This window comes from Podarcis cretensis (genome assembly GCF_951804945.1).
Source record: "Podarcis cretensis genome assembly, chromosome: 8".
NCBI classification, from domain to species: Eukaryota; Metazoa; Chordata; class Lepidosauria; order Squamata; family Lacertidae; genus Podarcis; species Podarcis cretensis.
The window spans coordinates 74,104,230-74,127,010 of record NC_137177.1 but is presented as its reverse complement, the minus strand read 5'-3'; the positions used below and the strand labels follow the sequence as shown (position 1 = coordinate 74,127,010).

The 22,781-nt window shown below is 47.8% G+C and overlaps 2 protein-coding genes across 5 annotated transcripts in view; one reads left to right on the top strand and one right to left on the bottom strand.

Annotated features, from left to right (window-relative positions):
* The window catches only part of LOC307221954 (taste receptor type 1 member 3-like), a 374,179-nt gene that overhangs the window by 19,157 nt on the left and 332,241 nt on the right, over positions 1–22,781 (top strand). The window lies entirely within an intron of this gene.
* DVL1 (dishevelled segment polarity protein 1) overlaps positions 1,275–22,781 on the bottom strand; it is a 98,016-nt gene continuing 76,509 nt past the window's right edge. For 2 of the 4 annotated variants that reach the window (XM_079986933.1, XM_079986932.1), the window contains exons 9-15: positions 21,868–21,944; positions 20,135–20,202; positions 16,636–16,785; positions 11,480–11,611; positions 9,976–10,143; positions 9,565–9,771; positions 1,275–5,713 (exon numbers count right to left, since the gene is read on the bottom strand). In XM_079986933.1, coding sequence (XP_079843059.1) covers positions 5,286–5,713; positions 9,565–9,771; positions 9,976–10,143; positions 11,480–11,611; positions 16,636–16,785; positions 20,135–20,202; positions 21,868–21,944 — 1,230 coding nt within the window. In that variant the 3' untranslated portion in view covers positions 1,275–5,285. The remainder of the gene's footprint in view (positions 5,714–9,564; positions 9,772–9,975; positions 10,144–11,479; positions 11,612–16,635; positions 16,786–20,134; positions 20,203–21,867; positions 21,945–22,781) is intronic. The other 2 variants (XM_079986935.1, XM_079986934.1) reach the window with 1 other exon arrangement.

The following is a 22,781-nucleotide window of genomic DNA, read 5'->3' as shown; positions in this document are numbered from 1 at the left end:
ACTGACATGGGCTGGTGTATCCATCAGAGTGGACCTACTGAGATTGATGGACCTAAGTTCATTGTGCCCATTAAGTTCAATGGGTCTACTCTGAGGAAGGCTGGCACTCAAGACAACCCATGGATGCCCTGCAAAAACACAATTCCCAAGATTATTATTTTTATTGGTGGTGGGGGGGGAGAGATTGCTATCACTGCAACTCCAAACAGTTGAAAGATGAGCATGCAGTTGTGCAAAAGAGAGAGAGAGAGAGAAAGAGAGAGAGAGAGAGAGAGAGAGAGAGAGAGAGATGGGAAGAGTAAACAGGTGACTGCAAAAAAGCAGAACCGTTCTCACGATTGTCACTATAATGTCAAAGCCTTTCTCACAAAGCATGCTGTTGCCACCACATCCAAAAGCACAGACCTGCTAACACTTTGTCATTTTGACTGGTTTGACATTTTTAACTTACACGAACAAAATGGACAGAGAGGAAACCGAAACATATAGAGGCTATTCCACATGACTCCAAAGGAGAAGTGCTAACACAGCCTTGTCCAAATTTCTGATAGCTGTGATGCTTCCATGTATGATTATTATTATTTTTAATACAAGCTGGCAGAAAGCGGCAGTCACTCTCACCATGGCCCAAAGCTTTGTTTTTAAGTGTCTCTTCATTTGGGGTCCCTTTCCGACTCTACAATTCTATCTACGATGTGGGTGTTCCTCCTAATTCAAAAGAAAAGCCCAGAACAGCAGCTTATGCAGATACATACGAGGCAATCTCCCATGACAGCAGGCCAGTTCTGCTGCCTCTCCTTTTTGGGAGCTAGACGCTGTATGCGGAGATGCACCAAAATGACATGCTCCCAATGGAGGCTATTTGGAAGGAGGAAAGCCGAGATCTTTCTCATCCAGAGATGCAACAGGCATCCTAAGCCAAAAGCAGTGAGCTCTGCGATGGCATTTCTCCATTAGGTGTGCGGATCAAGAAGCCAGTTTCAATGCACAAGTTATTTGCCTTCCGAGGCTCCCCATCGTATCTCTGGATGAGTCAGTAGTCTTAGTTTACTTCTTTCTCATCAGCCTCCACTGGGTTTGGGCAATTGCCTCTGTCAATTAGGTGTATGGATCAATGCCCCAAGACCAGTGGAGGCTGATGGGAAGGAAGCCAAAAGCGGCAACTCACACAGAGCCAGTGAGCACCCTCCTCCTCCGGCGAGTCCTGCGGGCTGCTACAGGAACTCTTTGACAATGTACATTTGCTCATATGATGCCAAGAAACATTAACACGCTTAATTATTTTAGTTAATTTATTTCTCGCCACACAAGTAGCCATCCAAACGGCTCCAGCCCAGTTTGGAAATTTCAGTGCTAGCAATTTTATTCTGCTGCAGAAGTTTGTTATAGTAGCAATTGCACCTTTTCCTGTCAATTGATAAGCACAGCCATGTATATTCATTGGACTCAACTGCCAAGAAAGTGCGCCATGTTTTGTAGATCATAGAATTCGGCATTCTCGCTCAGCTTTTTAAAAAGCATTTTTAAGAGGTTCTCGCTCTCATCGCTGAGAAGCCAAGCTTGAAAACATAAGCATGTGGACTGGAGGTCAGCAAAACCCTTAAGTGATGCGGAAGTGAGGGTGGGTGGTGGGCACAGGAGAGAACACATCCACACCATACATTCAAAGCACTGTGATACCACTGTAGACAGGCATAGCTTCCCCCACAGAATTCTGGGAGCTGTAGTTTTTAAGGGGGGGTATTGTTAGGAGACCCTCCCATTCCCCACTGTAGAGCTACATTTCCCAGAGCGGGAACACAAAATGACCAAGCCAAACCCGGGAGGAGGGCAGTACTGGGTTCATTCACCCTCATGCACAGAAGCTAGTTCATGAAGACATATGGGGCACTGTCCCACCAACTTCAGTCTGCCTTCAGTCCACCTGCCTATCTCTCTTTCTTACAACCAGTCCAAGGACCGCAAAGGACTTAAAAAAAATAATGGTAAAGACCAACATTTCTGACACTTCGAAAAGCTTGCTGCTGTGTGCAAAACATTCTCATTTCTGAAGCCCAGCGATCCGCCAGCATTTGCGCCAGGCCAGACTGTGGATGCTGTAGCTCAAAGTACAGGGAAACACTCATTTAAAAATGAAAAGGGAGGGGACCTCACAGAAGACAGCCAGCAGTCCACATCAGTATTTGGGGAGGGGGATGGACGGATGTGGAATGAGAAGGCTGGTCTCCCACCCACCTTTCCTCCTGGTGAGCAAGCTATAAAGAGACAGGCCAGCTTGCACACAGTACACACAATGGGAAGTATTGCTGGCTCAGTGCTATCAACACAGCTTATAAAACCAATGGTCAGTTAAGTGCTCAGATCTCAAATCGCCCGGAAGAAACAAATGGGGCAAAAACAGATAAAATACATGTGACAGAGAATGCAACAACTTGTAAACCTGGGGATTGCATCTCACCTTTCTCACTTGCCTAGAACATGCACACTCCATGCCGGTCAAATACTATATCAACACTATACCTTGTCCATCTTACTGAAGCATCAGGTGGGCATTTTGGCTCTGCAATTTATTTTTTAAGCAGCGCTCACATAATGTTCAATACCTTTCACTTTATTCACCTCCCCAAAAGAGAGTCAGGAATATTTTAACAAAGTTGAGGTGTGTTTGTGTGATCATGGTGTTACTAGTGGGTACTGACCAATAGGCACCAACCACACTCAGCTTTTCTCCAATGTTTGTTCTTGGTGATTTTGTGGCCTTTGTTCATAGATGCAGGAAAATGTATGTATGTATGCTTTCATGTCAGAACCCCCCCCCCCCACAGGTTTTCAAAACCACTCTCACCACCGTTAAAATTTAATGTCTGCTTTTGATCTTCTTTGGCGGCAATCTTGGAAGTTCATGCCCATCGTTTATATGAAGTGCTACAACAAAAGCCCAGCAGAGATGCAGAACAAGAACGGCAGCTGGTTGTCACTCCAGGACAAGGATGGGGGACCTGGAGCCCTCCAGATGTTGCTGAACCACATCTGCCACCATCTCTGACCACTGACCCATGCTGGCTGGGGCTGATGGGAGTTGGAGTCCAGCAACATCTGGAAGACCACAGATTTCACCCATCCCTGCTCCAGAACGAGAAGTGAAAACAGCACCAGGGAGATGTGAAACTGTCCAAACAGTAACATAGTTGGGCAAAGTTTAAGTGGTTTCTCTCCTAAGGGAAAGCCAGCTTATTCAAGTTCATTCACTCAGTGATTTTCACTACCTCCATCTATTGCAAGACAGTAGTAACCTCAAACATCCACATACATTGTACAGGTTTTTGAAAAAGATCATGAAGAAGTGCTAACCAACCCACTTTGCAATCCTAAATTTCAAAAAGGATCCACCATTATCTAGGGCAAGGTTGCGGAACCTGTGTCCCACCGGAGTTCTTCAGAGTCTGATTCCCATCAGTCCCCATCCAGCATGGCCAACATCAGGGATGATGGGAGTTGTAGTCCAACAATATCTGGAGGGCTGCAGATTCTCTGTCCCTGACCTAGGTCAACCACAGAGTGAAGGAAAGTATATCAAGTGACACACAACCCCTGCTTCCCATTCTCATTTGGGTGGCAGGTTTATGACACAGATATGGGGAATTGCTCAAGCCGTAAGTCCGTACTTTGCTTGGCACTGGTCAGTACACAAACAGCTACATTTGATTGGCATTTCAAGCTTCCCATCCAAGGACTGGGACCACTTTGAGTCCAATGCCATCTCTAAACAGGGTATGTATCCCATCACTGCAGTATTCCTGAGGGATGCCTCTCCAACCTTGCAAATCCTTCAAGGTGGTCCTGGGGTCATTCTATTCTTAACAAATCACTAGTATATAATTGTCTCTGATGCACTGGTGCATTTTGACGCTTAAAGTTACTGAACAGGTAGGTAATTTCCCCCTCTACCCTGCGTACAAATTTGGAAGCAGGTGGTAATGGAAATTTCTGTCAGCTCCACGTGACTCTTGTGTGTATCAGCTTCTATTGGTACGTGACAGTCACTGCCGCATTTATTTTTATCAGTGCTGTCGTTGTTTTAAATTGGGTATGTAACCGGAGTCAGATTTTGCTGTTTGCAAACGCTTACATGAAAAGCCACTGGGTGTAATGAAAGGCCAAGTTGAATTTCTTCCTGCTTTCTTATACGGAAAGCAAGCTGGACACTGAATCCCTTTTCTCTGGCATCAGCTGCTTTTGCCTTCAGTGCAGTGGGAAAGCAAATGCTAGCAGCTGATGCCACAGAGAAAGAGAACAGAGCTGAGAGATGGATCTCCTTGTTCCCTTTAGCAAAGAGAAACAAGAAACAGAGAGCGTGAGCAAACAACGGAGGCAGGAGCAGGACTTGCCCAAGGTGGACAGGAGACCTCTTGGCCCAGCTGCTTGTGGTAACTGGCAGACACTTCGTGGTTTCATGGTTCGGAGAAGTCCAGTGCACAATTCAAACCTGAAGAAGTGCATGGAGGGAGAAGCACAAAGTGCCCAACTCTCTACCAAGTGAGTTATTTCCCCCTTTCTTAGGTCAATCGCATGGTGTAGATCCAGGCACCATGTAGCGTGCAAACAAGGCCTGAATAGTAAAATGAAGAAAGGAAGCAAAACCTTGGCACATAGCCAGATCTTCACTTATGGTTGGATACAGGACTCCCATAATGCACCACTTGCAGACACACCTTAGATTTTATAGCTACTGGCTAGCACTGTCCTTTTCATAGCAAAAGAAGAAGGGTCCCCCCCACCCCCAAGATGGAAAGAAAGTAACCAGAACATTTTTTTAAAAAAAAACAAAAACAAAAGAAGGTGCAAATATGCATGACTGGAGAATTGTGTGTTGTTGCTTTTTAAAAGCACTATATAAAATGCTATTTCTTGATTGAGAACACAGTATAATTGCACTGGGGAGAGGATGCCACAGATACCAAAGCTCATTAGGGTATGTGAAGAGAACACCAATCAATCACATTGGTCAGGGTAGGGGAAGCAGAAGGAGAATTAAAAGAAAAAGAAAAAGATTCCACTGATTTGCAGATATCTAAGTTTCCAGGATTTCTGTTCCTCGTTTGCTTGCAAACATCAAGAGTCAGGAAGGCGTGACATGCAAAGGACAGTCCAAATAGTTTCTCCCCCCCCCCCCAATCTCTCTGTCTCCACCCCTATTTCTTTTCCAGCGTCAATTTGCAAACTTAAAAAAGGAACCCCAAGAAAACAAACCCTCCGCACAAGAGTCTTTTGAAGGCACTTCTTGTTCACATAATGTCAACGAAGAATTCGCAAGGGTTGCCCATGGCCTTCTGGAACGACTGGCGGCTGCCGGTCAGCTCGGGGGGGACGGAGGCGAGTTCCCGCACGGGGGGACCCCCAGGGGGCCCACTTGTCCCATAGACTTTGGGGCCCAGATTGGGGAGGCTGCAGAGCGGAGGAACGCCCGGAGGCCCGTGCGAATGGCGGCTGTGTGGGCTCCTCTCGCTGGGGGCAGCAGAGGTGCGGCTGTGGTGGCTGAGCTGGCTGAGCTGGCTGGCTGGCCGCTCGCGCCGAAGGACGCTCCCTGCTACCCCGCTCCGGGCAGTAGGATCTGATTCGCTGCCACTGCCGGCTGACTTGCGGTCCTTATCCCGAGCCAGGGTCCTCCGGCTTTTCTCGCTGTTGCTTCGGTTAGAGCCGCTGCTTTTACTTCCTGGGGGGAAGGAGGGAAGGGAAAGGGAAGGGGGTCAGTGAAAGGGGAAAGAAACGCAAGTGGCACGTCGCCCACGCTTCCGACCGGCGCCTGCCAATCAGCGGCAAAGAAATAACGGATGGAGCAGCAAGGATACATATGGTCCTGCACGATGTTCGCATGCAATGGATGGCTACAGGACTCGGGTGAGCACAACTGCCGGGGCAGAAGCGGGTGTAACTTTTTGTCATGCATGGATGTCCAGAAACCACACTGAAAGCCTCGTAGAAGCAACACAGCAACATTTTCAAAAAGGAGGAGAAGTAATAATTTTGGGGGGAACGCGCTGGGGTAAAAAAAAAAAAAAAGCAAAGGCAAAGGGTGTATTCTGTTTCATAATACAGTGGTACCTCGGGTTTAGTACTTAATTCATTCCGGAGGTCCGTACTTAACCTGAAACTGTTCTTACCCTGAAGCACCACTTTAGCTAATGGGGCCTCCTGCTGCCGCCGCGCCGCCGGAACACAATTTCTGTTCTCATCCTGAAGCAAAGTTCTTAACCTGAAGCACTATTTCTGGGTTAGCGGAGTCTGTAACCTGAAGCGTATGTAACCTGAAGCGTATGTAACCTGAAGCGTATGTAGCCCGAGGTACCATTGTAATAACAAAAAGCAACCCTGCAGAAAGATTCACACGAATGTTTATTTCGAAATGTCCTGAAATCCCAAGTATCTGCAAGTGGGGACCTGTAACCAAATGCTGCACTGTATTCTCCCTCCTAAAAGCCCTGCTTGGGTTCAGGGTTCCAGCCGGCCACTCCCTCTAAGCATGGCCTTCCACATTTCTCCAACGGACACTCTATATTGCATGACTGCAGAGCATGCTCAGTCTTCAAGGCCACGCAAGTCTCTTGGAGGGTTTGCCCCCGTAAGTTCTTTGTTTGCTTTTGATGTGTGGGGTGGCTGGTTTGGTCTTTGGTACTTCTGCAATCCTTGGGATACCTCTGCATGTACCAATACCTCCCTCTTGTTGCTGAGTGGCCTCATCTTAGCTACAGTCCTGTTGGCAATCACCATCCAAGTTTGCTATTAGAAGAATCAAAAGTGGCTTTCCAGGAAGTATAGCTGCTGACCAGGCATGCACACAGAGTTTGTATGTGGCTGCAGTTGCTTTCATGCAGAGAGTCATTGCAAGCTGCAAGAAGTTATTCTGTGTACTTAGGTATCCAAAATACTGTATTAAAACACACACACAGGCAAGGGAAGAACAATGAGTTCTCCACCTTTGATGCCTGAGACAGCAGAAGCTTGTCTCAACGGTCCAACAGCCCTCAAGCTGGCCAAAGATCCAGACCATGGGTAAAGCATTCTGTGAACTATCTAGAGCAGTGGTTCTCAACCTGTGGGTCCCCAGATGTTGTTGGACTACAACTCCCGTCATCCCTGAGCTCTGGCCTTGCTAGCTAGGGTGATGGGAGTTGTGGTCCAACAACATCTGGGGACCCACAGGTTGAGAAAGGCTGATCTAGAGAAAGAGTTTGAGTATGTACACTCCACAAGAAAGGACTCTAGGATCTGCAGCTCTAGCCCTTTATCGACCATCACTCCTCAATAAACTCCCAGAAGAGAAAACAGATGCCATCTGGAATGTGTGAAGTTTCAGAAGGTAGCATTCTATCCCCTTAAATTCCTGCTAGCTCTCAGACTGGGAGTAGATCTAGAGCTCTCAGTTTTGCCATCTAGCTGCTCAGTGGAACTCAAATCTCCATCCAAAGCAATATCTGTTTCACAATGGAGCTCTCCAAGGTCCTGGAGAACACCAGCAATTCCTGCTTACTAACTGAATCTGACACCCTGTAAACTGCAATCTGCTGATCAGCACTGGGGAAACTCCAGCCGAACTCTCCAGTGAAAGCTTTGCTTCCTATTCTGCAGGCTGTGCCAGCTCAGATGGCTGGGCAGCCCAGGATAATTCAAAAGGAAACAAAAAGGACAGAGGGGCAGGGAGGAGAGCATGGGGAGGAGAGACACGCTAAGAGTTTCAGAATGGGGGAAGACACAAGAATCTAGATGATCATGCTATAAATGAAGCAATAATATCAGTTTTCAAGGGAGGTGTGTGAGACGCTTACCAGTCCCAGCCATTCCTTTATGAATCCTTCAGTCTAATGCTTGCTCAGGACAAAACAAGGGAATAACAGTTACAAAAGAAAAGGGGGGGAAAGCTTCAAGTGAAATGACACACAACTGCAGCAGCAATGCACTATTAGGCAGAAGGTGATGAAGGGAAAAGCAACACACTACCCCCATCATGCTCTCTGCTCCCACTTTCCCAGATATATTTGCGCCTATTATAGCATAGCCCTTGCACCTGTGAATTCAAGAAAGGACATCTCTCCTCACAGCAACCTGCTTAGTACATTCTCCTGCCAAGGCTGTACTTCAGATGCTCATATGTGGAGGTATAAATGACTTAGGCCCCAAACATTCCCTACAGACCCTCTCAGGTGTTAAACCCAGCAGGCAGAGTGAGTGTGGCTTGGCACTTCCACTGCCCTCTGAAGTTCACGGTGGCACTGGCTTGGGAGAAGGCATTCTCTGTGGCTGCACAAATTCACCGCACAAAGTTCAAAATATTTTCTAAGTGATGCAGATGCAACCTTAAAAAGCAGCCCAACTCACTGTTTTAGCAACTAAACTTAAACAAGTCTTTGTTGGACAGGAATGTGGTAGGCTGGACAGGCAGCAGCCGGAATATCCAAGTTCCCTTTCTCTCCCCCCCACGCCCACCTCACCTTTTGTTTTGTTTTTCAGAGCTGATCTGTCATTAACCAAAAATAATGCTTATTTTTAGATATGAAATGTTAAATTACTGACTCTGCTGTGACTATTTGCTTTAGATTATAATCAGGCCCATGGAGAGGGACCGTTTTGATTTTTGCATGGAGCCTAATAACATATAATACTAACGCTATCAATGGGTGTTTTTTAACGCTGCTATGGTTTGTATCTGGCCACCAATGTAGGCAACACAACACTACTCCCTCCTCCGGAAAGATGACACTGACACAGTTTGCAGGTAATGTTGAGCCAAACTATGGCTTAGCATGAGCATACAAACATGTGGGTTCTCTGGGCTAAGATCGTGACCATTGAACTCCTCCCTAGTACTACTACTACTAATAATAATAATAATAATAATTTATTATTTATACCCCGCCCATCTGGCTGGGTTTCCCCAGCCACTCTGGGTGGCTTCCAAAAGAACACTGAAATACAATAACCTATTAAAACATTAAAAACCTCCCTAAACAGGGCTGCCTTCAGTTGTCTTCTAAAAGTTTGGTAGTTGTTTTTCTACTATTGCAACAACACTACCTGGGGCTAAGCTATGGTTTGACTTAGTGTTATATTCAAGCCTGGGCTCATGGTTTGTTTCACTTCAAACAAAGCACAAGTGGTAACTGCAAGACAAACCTTGGTTAGAGTTTGTGGTTTGTCTGCAGCAAGACCAACCATATACACCAAACCATGGCTTAGCTCCAGGCAGTGCAGCAGTATCAGGAGAGGACTGCTGTGGCTGGGATCTTCACTCCAGGAACCTGTGCCTTTAACTCACATATGCTAAACCACGGCTTGGCTTGCCATTTAATGTGAACCAGGTCACGAAATCTATGCAGGCAGCTCATTTAAAACAATCATTCCTTCACGTTGCAGCAGAAAGAAACCAATTCCATGCATGATAGACAAAGGGAGTCATGAGACGAGGAGAGAGGAAAACCAAAACAAGGAGTGGGGGAGAGGGAAGAACTAAGCAAACGGCCAGCAGGAATGGAAATCATGGAAGGGGGATGCACACGCCAGAGCACCTACCTTCGCTTTGCTGGCTCCCTGCGCTGCCGCTCCCATAGCTGAAGCCTGGGTCCTGGTAGGCCGGCGGGAAACATGGAGGGGCAAGGGGGTATTGGTAAGGATAGCCTTGCCCCAAGGGCCAAGGCGTGGCTGGGTGCGGGAGGGGGCCCAGGGTGTCTTGGTCTGAAGCTCCGCTGGAACCATTGTTAAGGTTCAGTGCAGCCAGATCTGGAGACGGAAAGGAGAAAGCAACTTCCATGATGGCGCAGACACACGGAACAATATGGCTCAGGGGCAGAGTATGTGATTTGCATGCAAAAGGTCTCAGGTTCAATCTCTGGCAACTTCAGCTGGGGCTGGGAAGGACTTGAGACCTGGGAAAGCCATTGCTGATCAGACCCTTCCCCAAAGGGCGTAAGGAGGGGGACTTACTGCCGCAGAGATCACCAAAGACGTAGTAGCACTGCTCTGAGAACGTGATTTTGTTCACAGTGTGCCTGAGGTAGCCATGTTTCAACATGCTGCTGGCGTACTTCCGGGCCTCCCTTCGGTCTTTAAAGCCCTCCACGTGCGTGTAAAGCCAGTCGACCACGTCCGCTCCTGCAAACAAGCAAGGGGAGTGGTCAAAGGGGGAGAAGCACCACCAATTTGGTAATTCCACCCCCACCCACCCATCCACCCAAACCGGCATTCCTGGTAAAAATGACAACTTGTTTATTTTACATTGCCTGTGCCCTCACTTGCTTTCAGTCCCCATTGCCCTCGCTTGCTCAGTGTGGTGTAGTGGTTAAGAGTGGTGGACTCGTAATCTGGGGAACCGGGTTCGCGTCTCCACTCCTCCACATGCAGCTGCTGGGTGACCTTGGGCTAGTCACACTTCTCTGAAGTCTCTCAGCCTCACTCACCTCACAGAGTGTTTGTTGTGGGGGAGGAAGGGAAAGGAGAATGTTAGCTGCTTTGAGAGTACTTAGGGTAGTGATAAAGCAGGATATCAAAACCAAACTCTTCTTCTTCTCTCAGTGATATCATTATGTAGCCAAATCTGGTTTGGCAGAGAGTATGCAGATTGCTTAAAGCTATTGAAGCTGGGGAAAACATGTTTCAGATAAATACACCACAGAATAAGTGGGAGTAGCAGCTGGTGCTATGTTCCCTCCTTGAAACCATGGTTTGCCAACCATACTTTCAAACCCTGGTTACCATGGACCCCGGCTATTTTTAACCAGAGTTACGGCTGGTGCTGTGGACAAAACCATTAACTGTGATGAGGAAGAGTAGGAAGAATTGATGGGGGAAAGGAAGAGGAGGAGGAGTGGATGCTGCTCACTACCTGTGGTTAAAGGATGGACTGCATTACATTTGCACTGCCCCATGCTCTTGTGCGAACCTGGTGCCCTCCAGTTGTTTTGGACTACAAATCCCATGAGCCCCAGCAAGTAAAGGCTGTCTTATGCTACACCGTCATAGACTCATAAAATTGTAGAGTTGGAAGGGACTGCCAAGGGTCATCTAGCCCAACTGCTATGTTCACTCCCTCCCTGTTCCGGGGAAAAAACACACAAGCTGTGACAGTAATTCACAATTCCTCATCCAAGCTGGCAGGGTAGCAAAGTGGCACAAACCGTAATCCAGAATATGAAAGGGAATATTTTGCTGCCAGAGTTGACATCACTGTATGCTGGAATTCCATTGGCCCAACTCAGCCTTCCTTGGCCTACAACTCCCATCAGCCCTAGCCAGGAATGGCCACTGGTCAAGGATGACAGGAGCCGGAGTCCGGCAGTGTCAGAAGGGCACCATGTTGCTGAAACCTGGTTTGGTTAGTTCCTTCAGAAGCACCCACACAAGCAAATGTCATCAGCAGCAAAAAAGAAAACCTCAGTTTAGTAAGGTACCTTCTCCCCCACCCCCAGCCGCAGAAGGAGGAGTCACTCACCTATTACTGCATTGGAGATGGTGATTTTTAACCACATCCTGTCCCGAATCTCAAGGCCAGAATCCGACAACTGCATAACCTTGACAATGGTGGCCATGTCGCTTTTAACAGTTAAAGGGGATTCGTCCAGCTCTGGGGGAAAAGGAAGAGGAGATGTTGCTATAAAGGAAACAAGGAACGGATGGAGGCCGAGAGGGAAAGCGGGGTGGGGGTGGGGGAAGCAGTTTTACGCAAGGACAGCCCTGCCATGAGGAAAGCTGAGGTGGGCATTTTAGCATGGAGGTTGCAGAGAAAGAGAAGGACCTGACCATGAGGTAAAATCGGCCAGCAACTCCTCCCGCACAAGCCTAACTGAAATGGACTTCAGCTGAGCAAGAGAGAAGTAGACAGGGTGTGAGGAAAACTGGTCCCCTCCATTTTGTCCGCTTCATTTGGAGGCGATAAACAAGAAAGGCATTGTTTCTGCAGTACTTTGGCTGAAATGTGAAATTCACTGCTGATGGGGGCTGATCAGGGCAGCAGGAGACTACCCATCATTACACACCCACATCATGACATGGAGCAGTTCTGAGGGGATTCTGGGAGAGAAATGATAGCTGCCCGAGGCCACCATTTCCCCCCTCAGAATGGTGAAAGGGATCATTCTGGCAATACTTTGCATGAGCTGTGAAACTTATCACAGGTGGAGGCTGTGGTGGCAGGGTGTTGTTGTTGTTGTTTAGTTGTGTCCGACTCTTTGTGACCCCATGGACCAGAGCACGCCAGGCATTCCTGCCTTCCACGGCCTCCTGCAGTTTGGTCAAACTCATGTCCAACCATCTCGTCCTCTGTCGTCCCCTTCTCCTTGTGCCCTCAATCTTTCCCAACATCAGGGTCTTTTCCAGCGAGTCTTCTCTTCTCATGAGGTGGCCAAAGTATTGGAGCCTCAGCTTCAGGATCTGTCCCCCTCATTTTCATGTTATCCATCATGATGCTGAGTTGCTTCCAACTCAGTTATGTCCAGAGGAGGCTCATTGAAATGAATGAACCTATGGTAGTCACATCCATTATCTTCTATGGGTCTGCTCTGAGTGGGACTGGCATCAGGTACAATCCAGAGTGCGTTTCTGAGGGGATTCTGGGGGAGGGACAATGGGTGCCACAAACCAGCATTTTCTTCCCCCTCAGAACAAGGCGAACAAAAATGGAAAAGAGATGGGCCATTTTCTATTCAAAGCCACCCAAAAATCCAGTGAAAAGTTCTTGTTTGTGAACTTCCAGCCTTAGGGAAGTGAATTAGCAGCAGTTGGGTCTCCTCCTTCAGGTACCCAAACACCTCAGGCCCAGGCCTGAAGACTATACTGGCAAATCCTGCGTGGCTTCTCTTCATTTCAGCATGGCTTGTGCTGAAGAACAGACAGCATGGAGGCCAGCAAGAAGGGGGCGGGTGTCATTATTTGGATCTCCCCCAACAGGCACCAAAGACTCTTGAGCGTTCAAATAAATTTAATTGAAATCTCTTGCTTTTAATAGAGAACCTTGTCTAAAAAGGAGACCGGCCGGGGTGTATGTGAGAGAACTTTCAAATTGAAGTGCCTGTGATGCAGCTACTTGGTGCTTTATTGGGGAGGATATCTATATCTCTGTTTATCCAAATTTCATGTCAAGAATTCTATTGCACAACTGCATTCTGTGAATGACACATGTATCTGGACTTTTTGTGTAATTTAGGCTTTCTTCCCATTATTATTATTATTATTATTATTATTATTATTATTAAATAAATTGGATGTGAAACCTACACTAGCTGAAGAAGTATATCTGAGATACTTCTATCTATCTTTATCACATACAGCCCCACTTTAAGGGTGTTCACAAGTGAAGTATTCCAGATTAAAAGTGATGGTGTCACTAAGGGCACTTCCTTGGTCACGAAAGGTGTGGGGATGGCATGGGGAGGGGCTGACTAGAGTCACGTCAAACTGCCGTTCTGGCCTAGGGACCTGCTCTCATCCTGCCCCCGGGCTGTACCACCTTGCTGGGCTATACCGCTTCACCTGAAGGAGAGAGATGCTCACACGTTTGAACGCCCTTTCTGCGCAAGTGAAAACAAATCCCTGCATACTGAAAACTCACATGTCCAGGAGAAAAGCCCTTCTCTCTAACAGGCTAGTTTTCTACGTGGAGGAAAAAATATTTATTTATTTGGGGGAGAATCCGGAAAACGAGGGGGGGAGAGGAAAGAATGAAGGATAGGAGCCAGGCAGTCAAGGCCAACCTGGCAATTGCCCCAGACTATAAAGTCAAGATTGAACCAGAAGCTTTTATATATCAGGCCAGCAGGGAGACCAATGGGGTGCCAGGGTGGGTGGAGCCATCTAGGCACCCAGGGAGGCTGCCCTCAAGAATTTTTGGACTACAACTCCCATCAGTCCCTGGGGCAGAGAAGGGGAGAGATAGATAGATAGATGATAGATAGATAGATAGATAGATAGGGAAGAGAGGAGTTGGCAGGGGGGAAGAGAGAAAAGAGAGAGAGACACACCCTGGAGTTGATGACAGTTGTAGTCCAAAACATCTGGAGGGCATCAGCTTGGCGAAGCTGCACTACCAGAACACATCTGGATTTTATTTTTTTAATGGAGCTACAGCACTGAATGAAGACCCAGTTCATTTCCCACAGAAACTTTGGGATCCACTTATTTTTCCATGCTTATGTCATCTGTCAGAAAAGGGGGGGGGGAGCGCGTGGTGAAGGAAGACTTGGGAACACACAGATTCAGGCCATGCACCCCCTTGCAACACCAGAAGAACAGCATCATCCACCACTTGCCGTTTTACCCACAGAGGCTCCTGGGTCCCGTTTGCAACCAATTCTCGCCAGGTGCTCTGAGGCAACGTTTGGCTTTGGCAGGAAGTTAGTTTGGTTAGTAGCGAGGAAAGCAACCTGTGGTTTGGGTTTGACAACGTTCCGATTTGAATGTGTGGGGAGCAATAAACGGGGAGAGCCCATTGTGAGGGTTTTATGTATTGGTGTGTTCGGGAGGGGGGGTGCGTGTAGGAGACTGACAAGACCACAGCAGAAACCACGTGGGGATGGAAAGACTGCAGCTGCCTGTTTTGGTTCCTACACAGCAGCAACTGGTATTCAGAAGCATACTGCTTCTCACAGTAGAAAGAGAACATAGCTGTCATGGCTAGTAGCCACTGATAGAATTCAAGCTGCCCTCCAAGTTGGAAGCCATCAACATCTCTACATCTTCTGGAAATGAATGCTATAGTTTGCTTGTCTCCCCCTTGGAGCCAGCTGAGAAGAGGCTTGTAAAAGCCAAACAGCCTACCGTATTTTTCGCTCTATAAGACACACCAGACCACAAGACGCACCTAGTTTTTGGAGAAGGAAAACAAGGAAAAAAATATTCTGAATCTCAGAAGCCAGAACAGCAAGAGGGATCGCGACGCAGTGAAAGCAGCAATCCCTCTTGCTGTTCTGGCTTCTGGGATAGCTGCGCAGCCTGCATTCGCTCCATAAGACGTACACACATTTCCCCTTACTTTTTAGGAGGGAAAAAGTGAGTCTTATGGAGCAAAAAATACGGTATTTAAATCCACTGAAAAAGACCGCATGCCAAGAGTCTCTAACGGCTGGGTGGTGTCAGCCTAAAACGTTATCTGTGGGAGAAGCCTCCTCCGTCCTTCCATGGATCCCCTTTAGGAAACCTGCCAAATTTTGCTGTAGATTTTTTTTAAAAAAAATCCTAAGTGGTCCTTACTCCAGCAACGCCATTGTGAGGGTGGTCTCACATCGCTATCTCCCCAAAAGAATGCAAAGAATGTCACAGCAGCCAGCGGCAAGCTGTTGGCAGACAGCCAAAGGCGCTAACAATCTCAAGTATGCACAGAATAGTGCATGCATGTGCCAGGGGCAGGGGACTTCAGATCAGTGTTCCTCAACCTGGCGCCCTCCAGGCATTTTGGACCACAACTCCCAACAGCCCCACCCAGCACAGAGACTGCCAGGTTGGAGAAGGCTGCTTTGGCTAAAATAAAGGCAATCTCATATATATATTTTTCCTGATCTTCACAGGAAGCTGTCCAGGTAGCTCAGTTCAGCCTGCACTGACTGGCAGCTGCTCTCCAGGTTTCTAGCCCTACCTGGAGATGCCGGGGATCAAACCTGGGGCCTTCTGCATGTGAAGCAGATGCTCTACCACTGAGCTATGGCCCTTCCCTTCTCTCTGCAGGATGGTACTGTAAAGGACTCCGAGGCTTCAACCGGTACCTATAGCAAGTTTTTTCGGAGTGGTAGGGAGGGTTGGGCAATAGCCCTCCAACCCAAAGTATGCCCATCTTTGCACCACTATCCAGTGTAGGGTAGTGGTTTGAATGCTTCAATAGGACCTGGAAGACCAGGGTTCAGATCCCTTCTCCTTCGGGTATGAAGTTCACTGAGTGACGTTGCTCCAGTCACTGCCTCACAGGGTTGTTGTGAACAATGTACACCACCTTGAGTTCCTTGGAGGAAGAAGGTTGGGTGTGAAGGGCTAGAAGCCGTTCGAAAAAGCGAAGATATTTGAATGGTAAAAGAAAAGAAAAAGAAAATCCCCCCCCAGGCCTGTGCTTTACTAATGTAAGAAGAGTTCTGCTGAGCCCTTTCTGGTCCAGCAGCTCTCTAGCCACCGTGGCTAATAGACACTGACAGCCTTATGCCCTGTGAATTTGCTAGTCCCCTAGCAAATAAGCAAATGTCCTTTAATGAGGACATCAGAAGGGCCCTGAAGCTGAATCAGACCAATGGCCCATCTAGTCCAGCAACCAACCAGATGCCCAACTGGGAATCTTGCAAGCAGGACCCTGAGAGCATCACCAGCTCTCCCAGCATTCAACACCCAGCACCTGACATTCAGAGGCCTCCTGCCTCCTACAGCAGAGGTAAATCACAGCCGCCGAGGCCTCGCAGCTGCTGATAACCTTATCCTTCTGAGTTTTGGATGGCCATGGGTGGAGGGAAAACAAGTTTTATGCTCCCCACAGCATTGTTGTTGCTGGAGCTCTTTTGCTTTTGGGGTTTCTTGTGTTGTGTGTGTTTTGTTTGGAGTTTTGTTTGTTTGGCTCTACACTGCCAGCCCTGCGCAGGAGGAAATAACCTGCCCGGTCCTGGCGGCAGTGTGACTTACTTTCCGAATCGGGAATTGAGCTTGTTAGTGAGGAGCTGGTAGAGGTGATGGTGCTCATGGAGGGGCTCATACCGTAACGGGGGTACGCTCCCGTCAGGGCCGTGGTATGAGAGATCCAGGCAGCGGGGTCGATCGGCCGCACGGGCTCAGCTGGAACGCGAGAGAAAACGGGGAGGGAGAAGAAAGGGTTAGCAGGCACACTCTGTGGCGGTTCATCTCTTTCCTCAAAGCTTACCGTATTTTTCGCTCTATAGGACGCACCCGACCATAGGACGCACCTTGTTTTAGAGGGGGAGAACAAGAAAAAAAAAATCTCCCCCTCTCTGCTCAGCACCCCTTCAGCGAAGCGGCAGGAGAAACAGAGCCCCTTCCATTTCTCCTCCCGCTTCGCTGAAGGGGCGCTGCACAGCTCTCCCTCTCTGCTGAAGCCAGGAGAGTCTTGCTCTCCCGGCTTCAGCAAAAGGAACCCAAAGCCTTTGGAGTGCAGCGTGAGGTGAAGGCTTCAGGCGGCTATCCCTGAAGTCTGGAGAGCGAGAGGGGTCAGTGCGCACCGACCCCTCTCACTCTCCAGGCTTCAGCGAAAGCAACGTGTAGCCTCCGGAGCGCGGAGGGAGCGCTCCCTCTGTGCTTCAGAGGCTTCACGTTGCTATCGCTGAAGCCAAGGAGCCTGCATTCGCTCCATAGGGTGCACAAACATATCCCCTTAATTTTTGGAGGGGGAAAAGTGCATCCTAGAGAGCGAAAAATACGGTATATCCTGCCTCCCTAGAGAAGCATTCAAGGCTGCTTTAGGCACAAGAATAAGCTGCGTGCAACATGGCTCCTGAAACCTCCCCTCTTCCCCACCCCCAGACCACTTGAAAATGGCTGAGGGTCTTGGCAAACCTTTAACAAATGTCTCTATAATGTACAGTGCTGGATGCTAGGTGGTTCCTAATAGTATCTGTATTGCTTCTCACATATATTTGCATTTTATTGCATTCCGCATAATTCAAACTGTGAATACAATGAAATACAATATTCATTTTCTTTTATTGTTTCACCTAATTTACACACCGCTTGGTTGTAAACAACAATAACAACCTGAAAGCAGTTTACGGAAAAGGTAGAACAATAAGATTGTCAATAAAAACAATTAACAACAATAATTTGAAACGTTCAGAGAGATTAAAACCATCAGTAAACTAAAAGCAGATGAAAACACGAATCAGCGTTCTAAACACCTGGGTAAGCTTGTCAAAAGAAGGAGATAAGGAAAACACAATTAAATATCAATATTTTATATTTATATCTATGTTGTGAACTGCCGTGAGATCTATGGGTATAGGGTGGCATACAAATTTAATTAATCATCATCATCATCATCTTCCAAAACCTTCTGACATAAAAGCTGCCTTGACTGCCCCTGCTAAAAAGGCTCTGCGTCCTGGGTAGCTATTGGCCAGTCTTCTGAAAGCATAAATAAGAAGCTGGGCTTTCTGCCCTTGTCTAGCCAATCAGAACAGGATTCTGCTTGTTTCATTTCAGGGTCCAGCTCAAACCTACACTTTCAGTTCCAGCAAATAAACTCTGGACTGGAGAACACACATCCCTTTGAGGCTGAATCCAAGGTAAGGCTGGTGGGGCCCATAAATACAGTTAGCTTTAGGAAGAGTCATAAGGTGTCTAAAGCTTTCACTTTACTGGTCAAAGTTCAGGTCAGAATAGTATTTAGTTCTGAGTCTCATCCACCCTTCCGTAAGAAACATGGATCAGGTAGACTGCATGTATAGATTTTTACTTTTCAAAAAGGTAAAAGTAAAGGGACCCCTGACCATCAGGTCCAGTTGTGACCGACTCTCGGTTTGCGGTGCTCATCTCGCTTTATTGGCCGAGGGAGCCGGCGTACAGCTTCCGGGTCATGTGGCCAGCATGACTAAGCCGCTTCTGGTGAACCAGAGCAGCGCACGGAAATGCTGTTTACCTTCCCGTCGGAGCAGTACCTATTTATCTACTTGCACTTTGACATGCTAATGAACTGCAAGGTTGGCAGGAGCAGGGACCAAGCAACAGGAGCTCACCCCGTCGTGGGGATTTGAACCGCCGACCTTCTGATCGGCAAGCCCTAGGCTCTGTGGTTTAACCCACAGTGGCACCCGCGTCCCCTTTTACTTTTTATCTATGTCATTTTAAATTGTTATTGATATTAATGTTGTATTTTTAGTTTTAGATTTTATGATTTATGTGGAAATGTTTTCCATTTGGTTGTGTACCTTTTGATGTGTTCTATTTGTTGTTTATGACTTTTGTTATGTTGGTGATTATGTAAATCTTGTCGTGCTGTAATCTTGTCATGCTGTTTTAACTACAGAAAGGAGGCATACAAATAAAATGATGATGATGATGATGATGATGATGGATCCATGGTTTACAAATGCATGAACCCTGCTGCCATGTCTGTTTTACCAAGGATTTCCTTGTGCCAGCCCTGACTCTTATTTATTTCCTTCCTGCATTTACATTCTGCTCAATTAACTGCATCCTCTGGGCGGCTCAAAAACAGAAAATAATTAAAATGCAAAAATGAAATAATTTAGCAAGCAAGGCAACAGAGACAAAAGTAGCACCAGCATAGAATGAGCATAAAAAACTGGGTGAAGCAGCATAAAATTCGTTTAGAACAGAGGCATCCAACTTCCAAGAGACTGCGATCTACTCACACGATTAATATCTGGCAGTGATCTAAACCAGCCTTTCTCAACCTGTACGTCCCCAGATGTTGCTGGACTACAACTCCCATCACCCCTAGATAGCAAGGCCAGAGCTCAGGGATGATGGGAGTTGTAGTCCAACAACATCTGGGGACCCACGGGTTGAGAACTGCTGATCGAAACCCTTTTTGGGGGAGATTCAGGTTAAAGTTGTTGAGCTTTCTTTTTTTTAGGGAAGAAAGTCCCGTTTTGGGGGGGGGGTCAGGGTCAAACTTGTTGTGCTTCTTTGGGGGAGGAACATTCTGTACTTTGCGGGGTTCAATTCAGAATTGTTGAACTATTTTGGGAACGTCCCGCTTATGTGCAGGTTAAGGTCGAATAAATGAAAACAGGCGCTCAGCAGTGATAGAGCACTAAGGAGACAGTCAGCCTACTGCAATCTACTAAAACCTCCCAGGGATCGACCAGTCAATCCAGATCGACCTGTTAGACATCCCTGATTTAGAAGATGAATCCATTTCATTGGGTGACTCCCTAGATGTGTGTTCTTCAACCTCAGGTCCCCGGATGTTGTGGGACTACATTTCCCATCAGCCCCAGCCAGCAGGACCAACAGTCGGGGATGGTGGGAGTCGTAGTCTAACAACACCTGGAGATTACATAGCCTCTCCACTAGCATCACTGCTCTACATCAAAAGTTTCCCTCTTTCTACATCATCATCAGCACCACTCCTTTATAAAACCTCGTGGACGATCAATGCCATGAACTGTGTGTGCTTTAAGCTGTTTGCAATGGCTGGATCACTCACCTCTGGGGATTGTGAAATAACTCCGGGGCGTCGGATCCCAGCATTTGGCCACTGTTAGGCTGATAGGGCTGGAGAAAAAATATAGAAAACAGATATATATTATGAAGGGAACGAAAACAACACTCAAAGGAATGACCTTATTACGTTCTGCCCATGGCTTCCCGCCAGCTACATGGTTCCAGGTTCCTAATCTCACCACCTCTCCGCCCTTTGATTCTACGTTGAGCTCATCACTCAATAAAGCTCAAGTGCTAGAGTCCATCCCAGACAACACCGCTTCAAACTCACAGGGGTGGGAAGGAGAGAGACCTTATTTTGATTGCCCCACCCTGTTAAAACTCAACAACAAAAAACGACGACACCTCACTGCATCTAGTAAACTAGTGTGCCAAGGAGAAAACTTCTAATCCTCTCTGTGCCTTGAGATACCAGTTTCCTACACGCAGAAAGTTTTAACAAGAATAACTTGGAGGTTGTGGTTCGAGGACCTGACCCCCGCAATGTGAAATGAATACACAAGGACACGAAATCTAAGGTTAATGGGCAAGAAAAGGCAACAACTTTATTGATTACAGCAGTGAAAAGGTATTGGCTTAGGCATTGGATGTCTAGAATAAGGGGGGTTTATTCACCAGTAGGTGGAGCCTGTTGATGCTCATCCAACTATAGGCTCTCCCCTGATGTCACCGAGGGTCGTGCCATGGCCTCCCACCAAGCAGGCATCGGACAGAATACACGACCGCCAGATTCCTTTAATGGAATACCCAAAATATTGAAGGCATAGGCGATGGCCACACCTAGCTCTTCGACACCACAACACATTTTTTCCAATGCCTAACCTACCCACCAATACCACGAAAGTTGTGACGATTGCTACGAGGTAGGCGAAAAAACCAAAAAGCCTAATGCCAAATGGAAAAATTCCTACCAGGCCCCCCCAGACAACCAGGGCGACCAACCTAAGGTCCATAGCAAGGCCAAGGAAATTTATGACCCTGATCTCAAAGGGAGTGGAGGGTGGGTGACTCGCGACGGGACGAAGGAGAATGAAGCCGAGGAGGGGCTGGCGCCGCAGCATATAGGCTGCTGAAAACGCCCCCTCGGAGGCACCTGGTTGGGTGCCTGCAGATGGGGGCGGGCGCCAGCCAGGTGAGTGGGGGAGGCGGAGCTTGGGCTCCAACCCACAACCACTCCCCTCTCTTCCAGGGAGGAGAGTCTTTATCTGATATATCATGTTCTCACATCTCCTCCTTCCATGCAGCCCAATGTGGGACAAGCCCCGCAGCACTCATTGTGAGTCTCAGGGTCTGGGTTTAGAGTGCAGTCTTATTTACACAGCCCCCCTAATACACCCAAATCTCAAAACCACAACATTGTCTCTTCATAAACCTGAGCCTGAACCCAGGCTGATTTTGGGAGTCAAATCAAATGAAATCATTTATTATACAGTCTCAGATCAGATAAAACACAGCTCACAAAGGATGAAAAGCATGAGCGTTAAAACACACGCTTGTTTAAAATACAATATAAGACAGATTTTGGGAGGTTGCTCTCTGCACTGGCTGCAGTCAATGAGCTGTACCAAGTTTTACTCAGAGTAAAGCCTCTGAAATGAGTGCTGACTCCATTAATGTTAATGGGTTTACTCTGAGTAGGACCACCACCGGATACAAGACAACAACTGCAGGAGTAACACAAACGCACAGTGCCCTGGCTTTGCTATGATCACTCACCCCGGCTTGGAGACGATTTCCCGCAAGACCCGCACTGCGTCATCGTTGCTCATGTTCTCGAAGTTGACCTCGTTCACCTGGAGTGCAACAGGTGAGGAATCTGTTATCGCCAGGGGTTTCCCCTCCAAATCGTAAGAAGATGAAGAGGAACCTTGATTTGGGCCAGATCAAAGACCAAGCATTCCGTTCTCAATGTAGCCAATCAGAAGCAGAGGCGGATTATGGGAAGGAAGGCTGGTTTTCCCGCAATGGGCACCAAGCCGAAAGGGCACTGCAGGGGGTGCCACTGAAATTGCAGTGCAAGAGGCATGGGGGGGATTTCAGTGGTGCACTGGGGGCCGCTGAAATTCTAAAGCGCAAAATCTGCCACTGTCAGAAGCCGAGGAGGAGTACATGAGCACAACAGCTGCCTCCCAGTTGAACACTGAACGCTCATCGCTGAGAGCCCTGCTCCAAGGAACTACATCAGGTATGGGGATCCTGTGGCCGTCCAGATGTAACTGGACTCCCATCAACCCCAGCAAGCATGACCAATGGATGATGGGAATTGTAGTTCAACATCTGGAAGGCCGAAGGTTCCCCACACCTGGCATACAAGGATGGCTCAGTCCCCAATGTGGCCCTCTAGACCCGTCTACCTGGCCCTCGGGAATCTCATCAGGCCACACCACCTCCCCAGCCCTGCTTAGCATCCTCCTGGGGTGTTTTCGCCTGGATGGAAGGCGTCTTTCAACTCGGATGATGCCTCTTGCTTGACAAGGTGGAGGACAGAGCGGCGTGTGTGTGGAAACCAACCTGTTTTACAAAGATTAAATTTTAAATTCATTGCTCCGCCCACTTTTGCCTCTGGCCCCACCCACCCGTGGGAGCCTCTCCACCCCCATCATCCAGCCCGGACACTGAGGTCCAGCGCA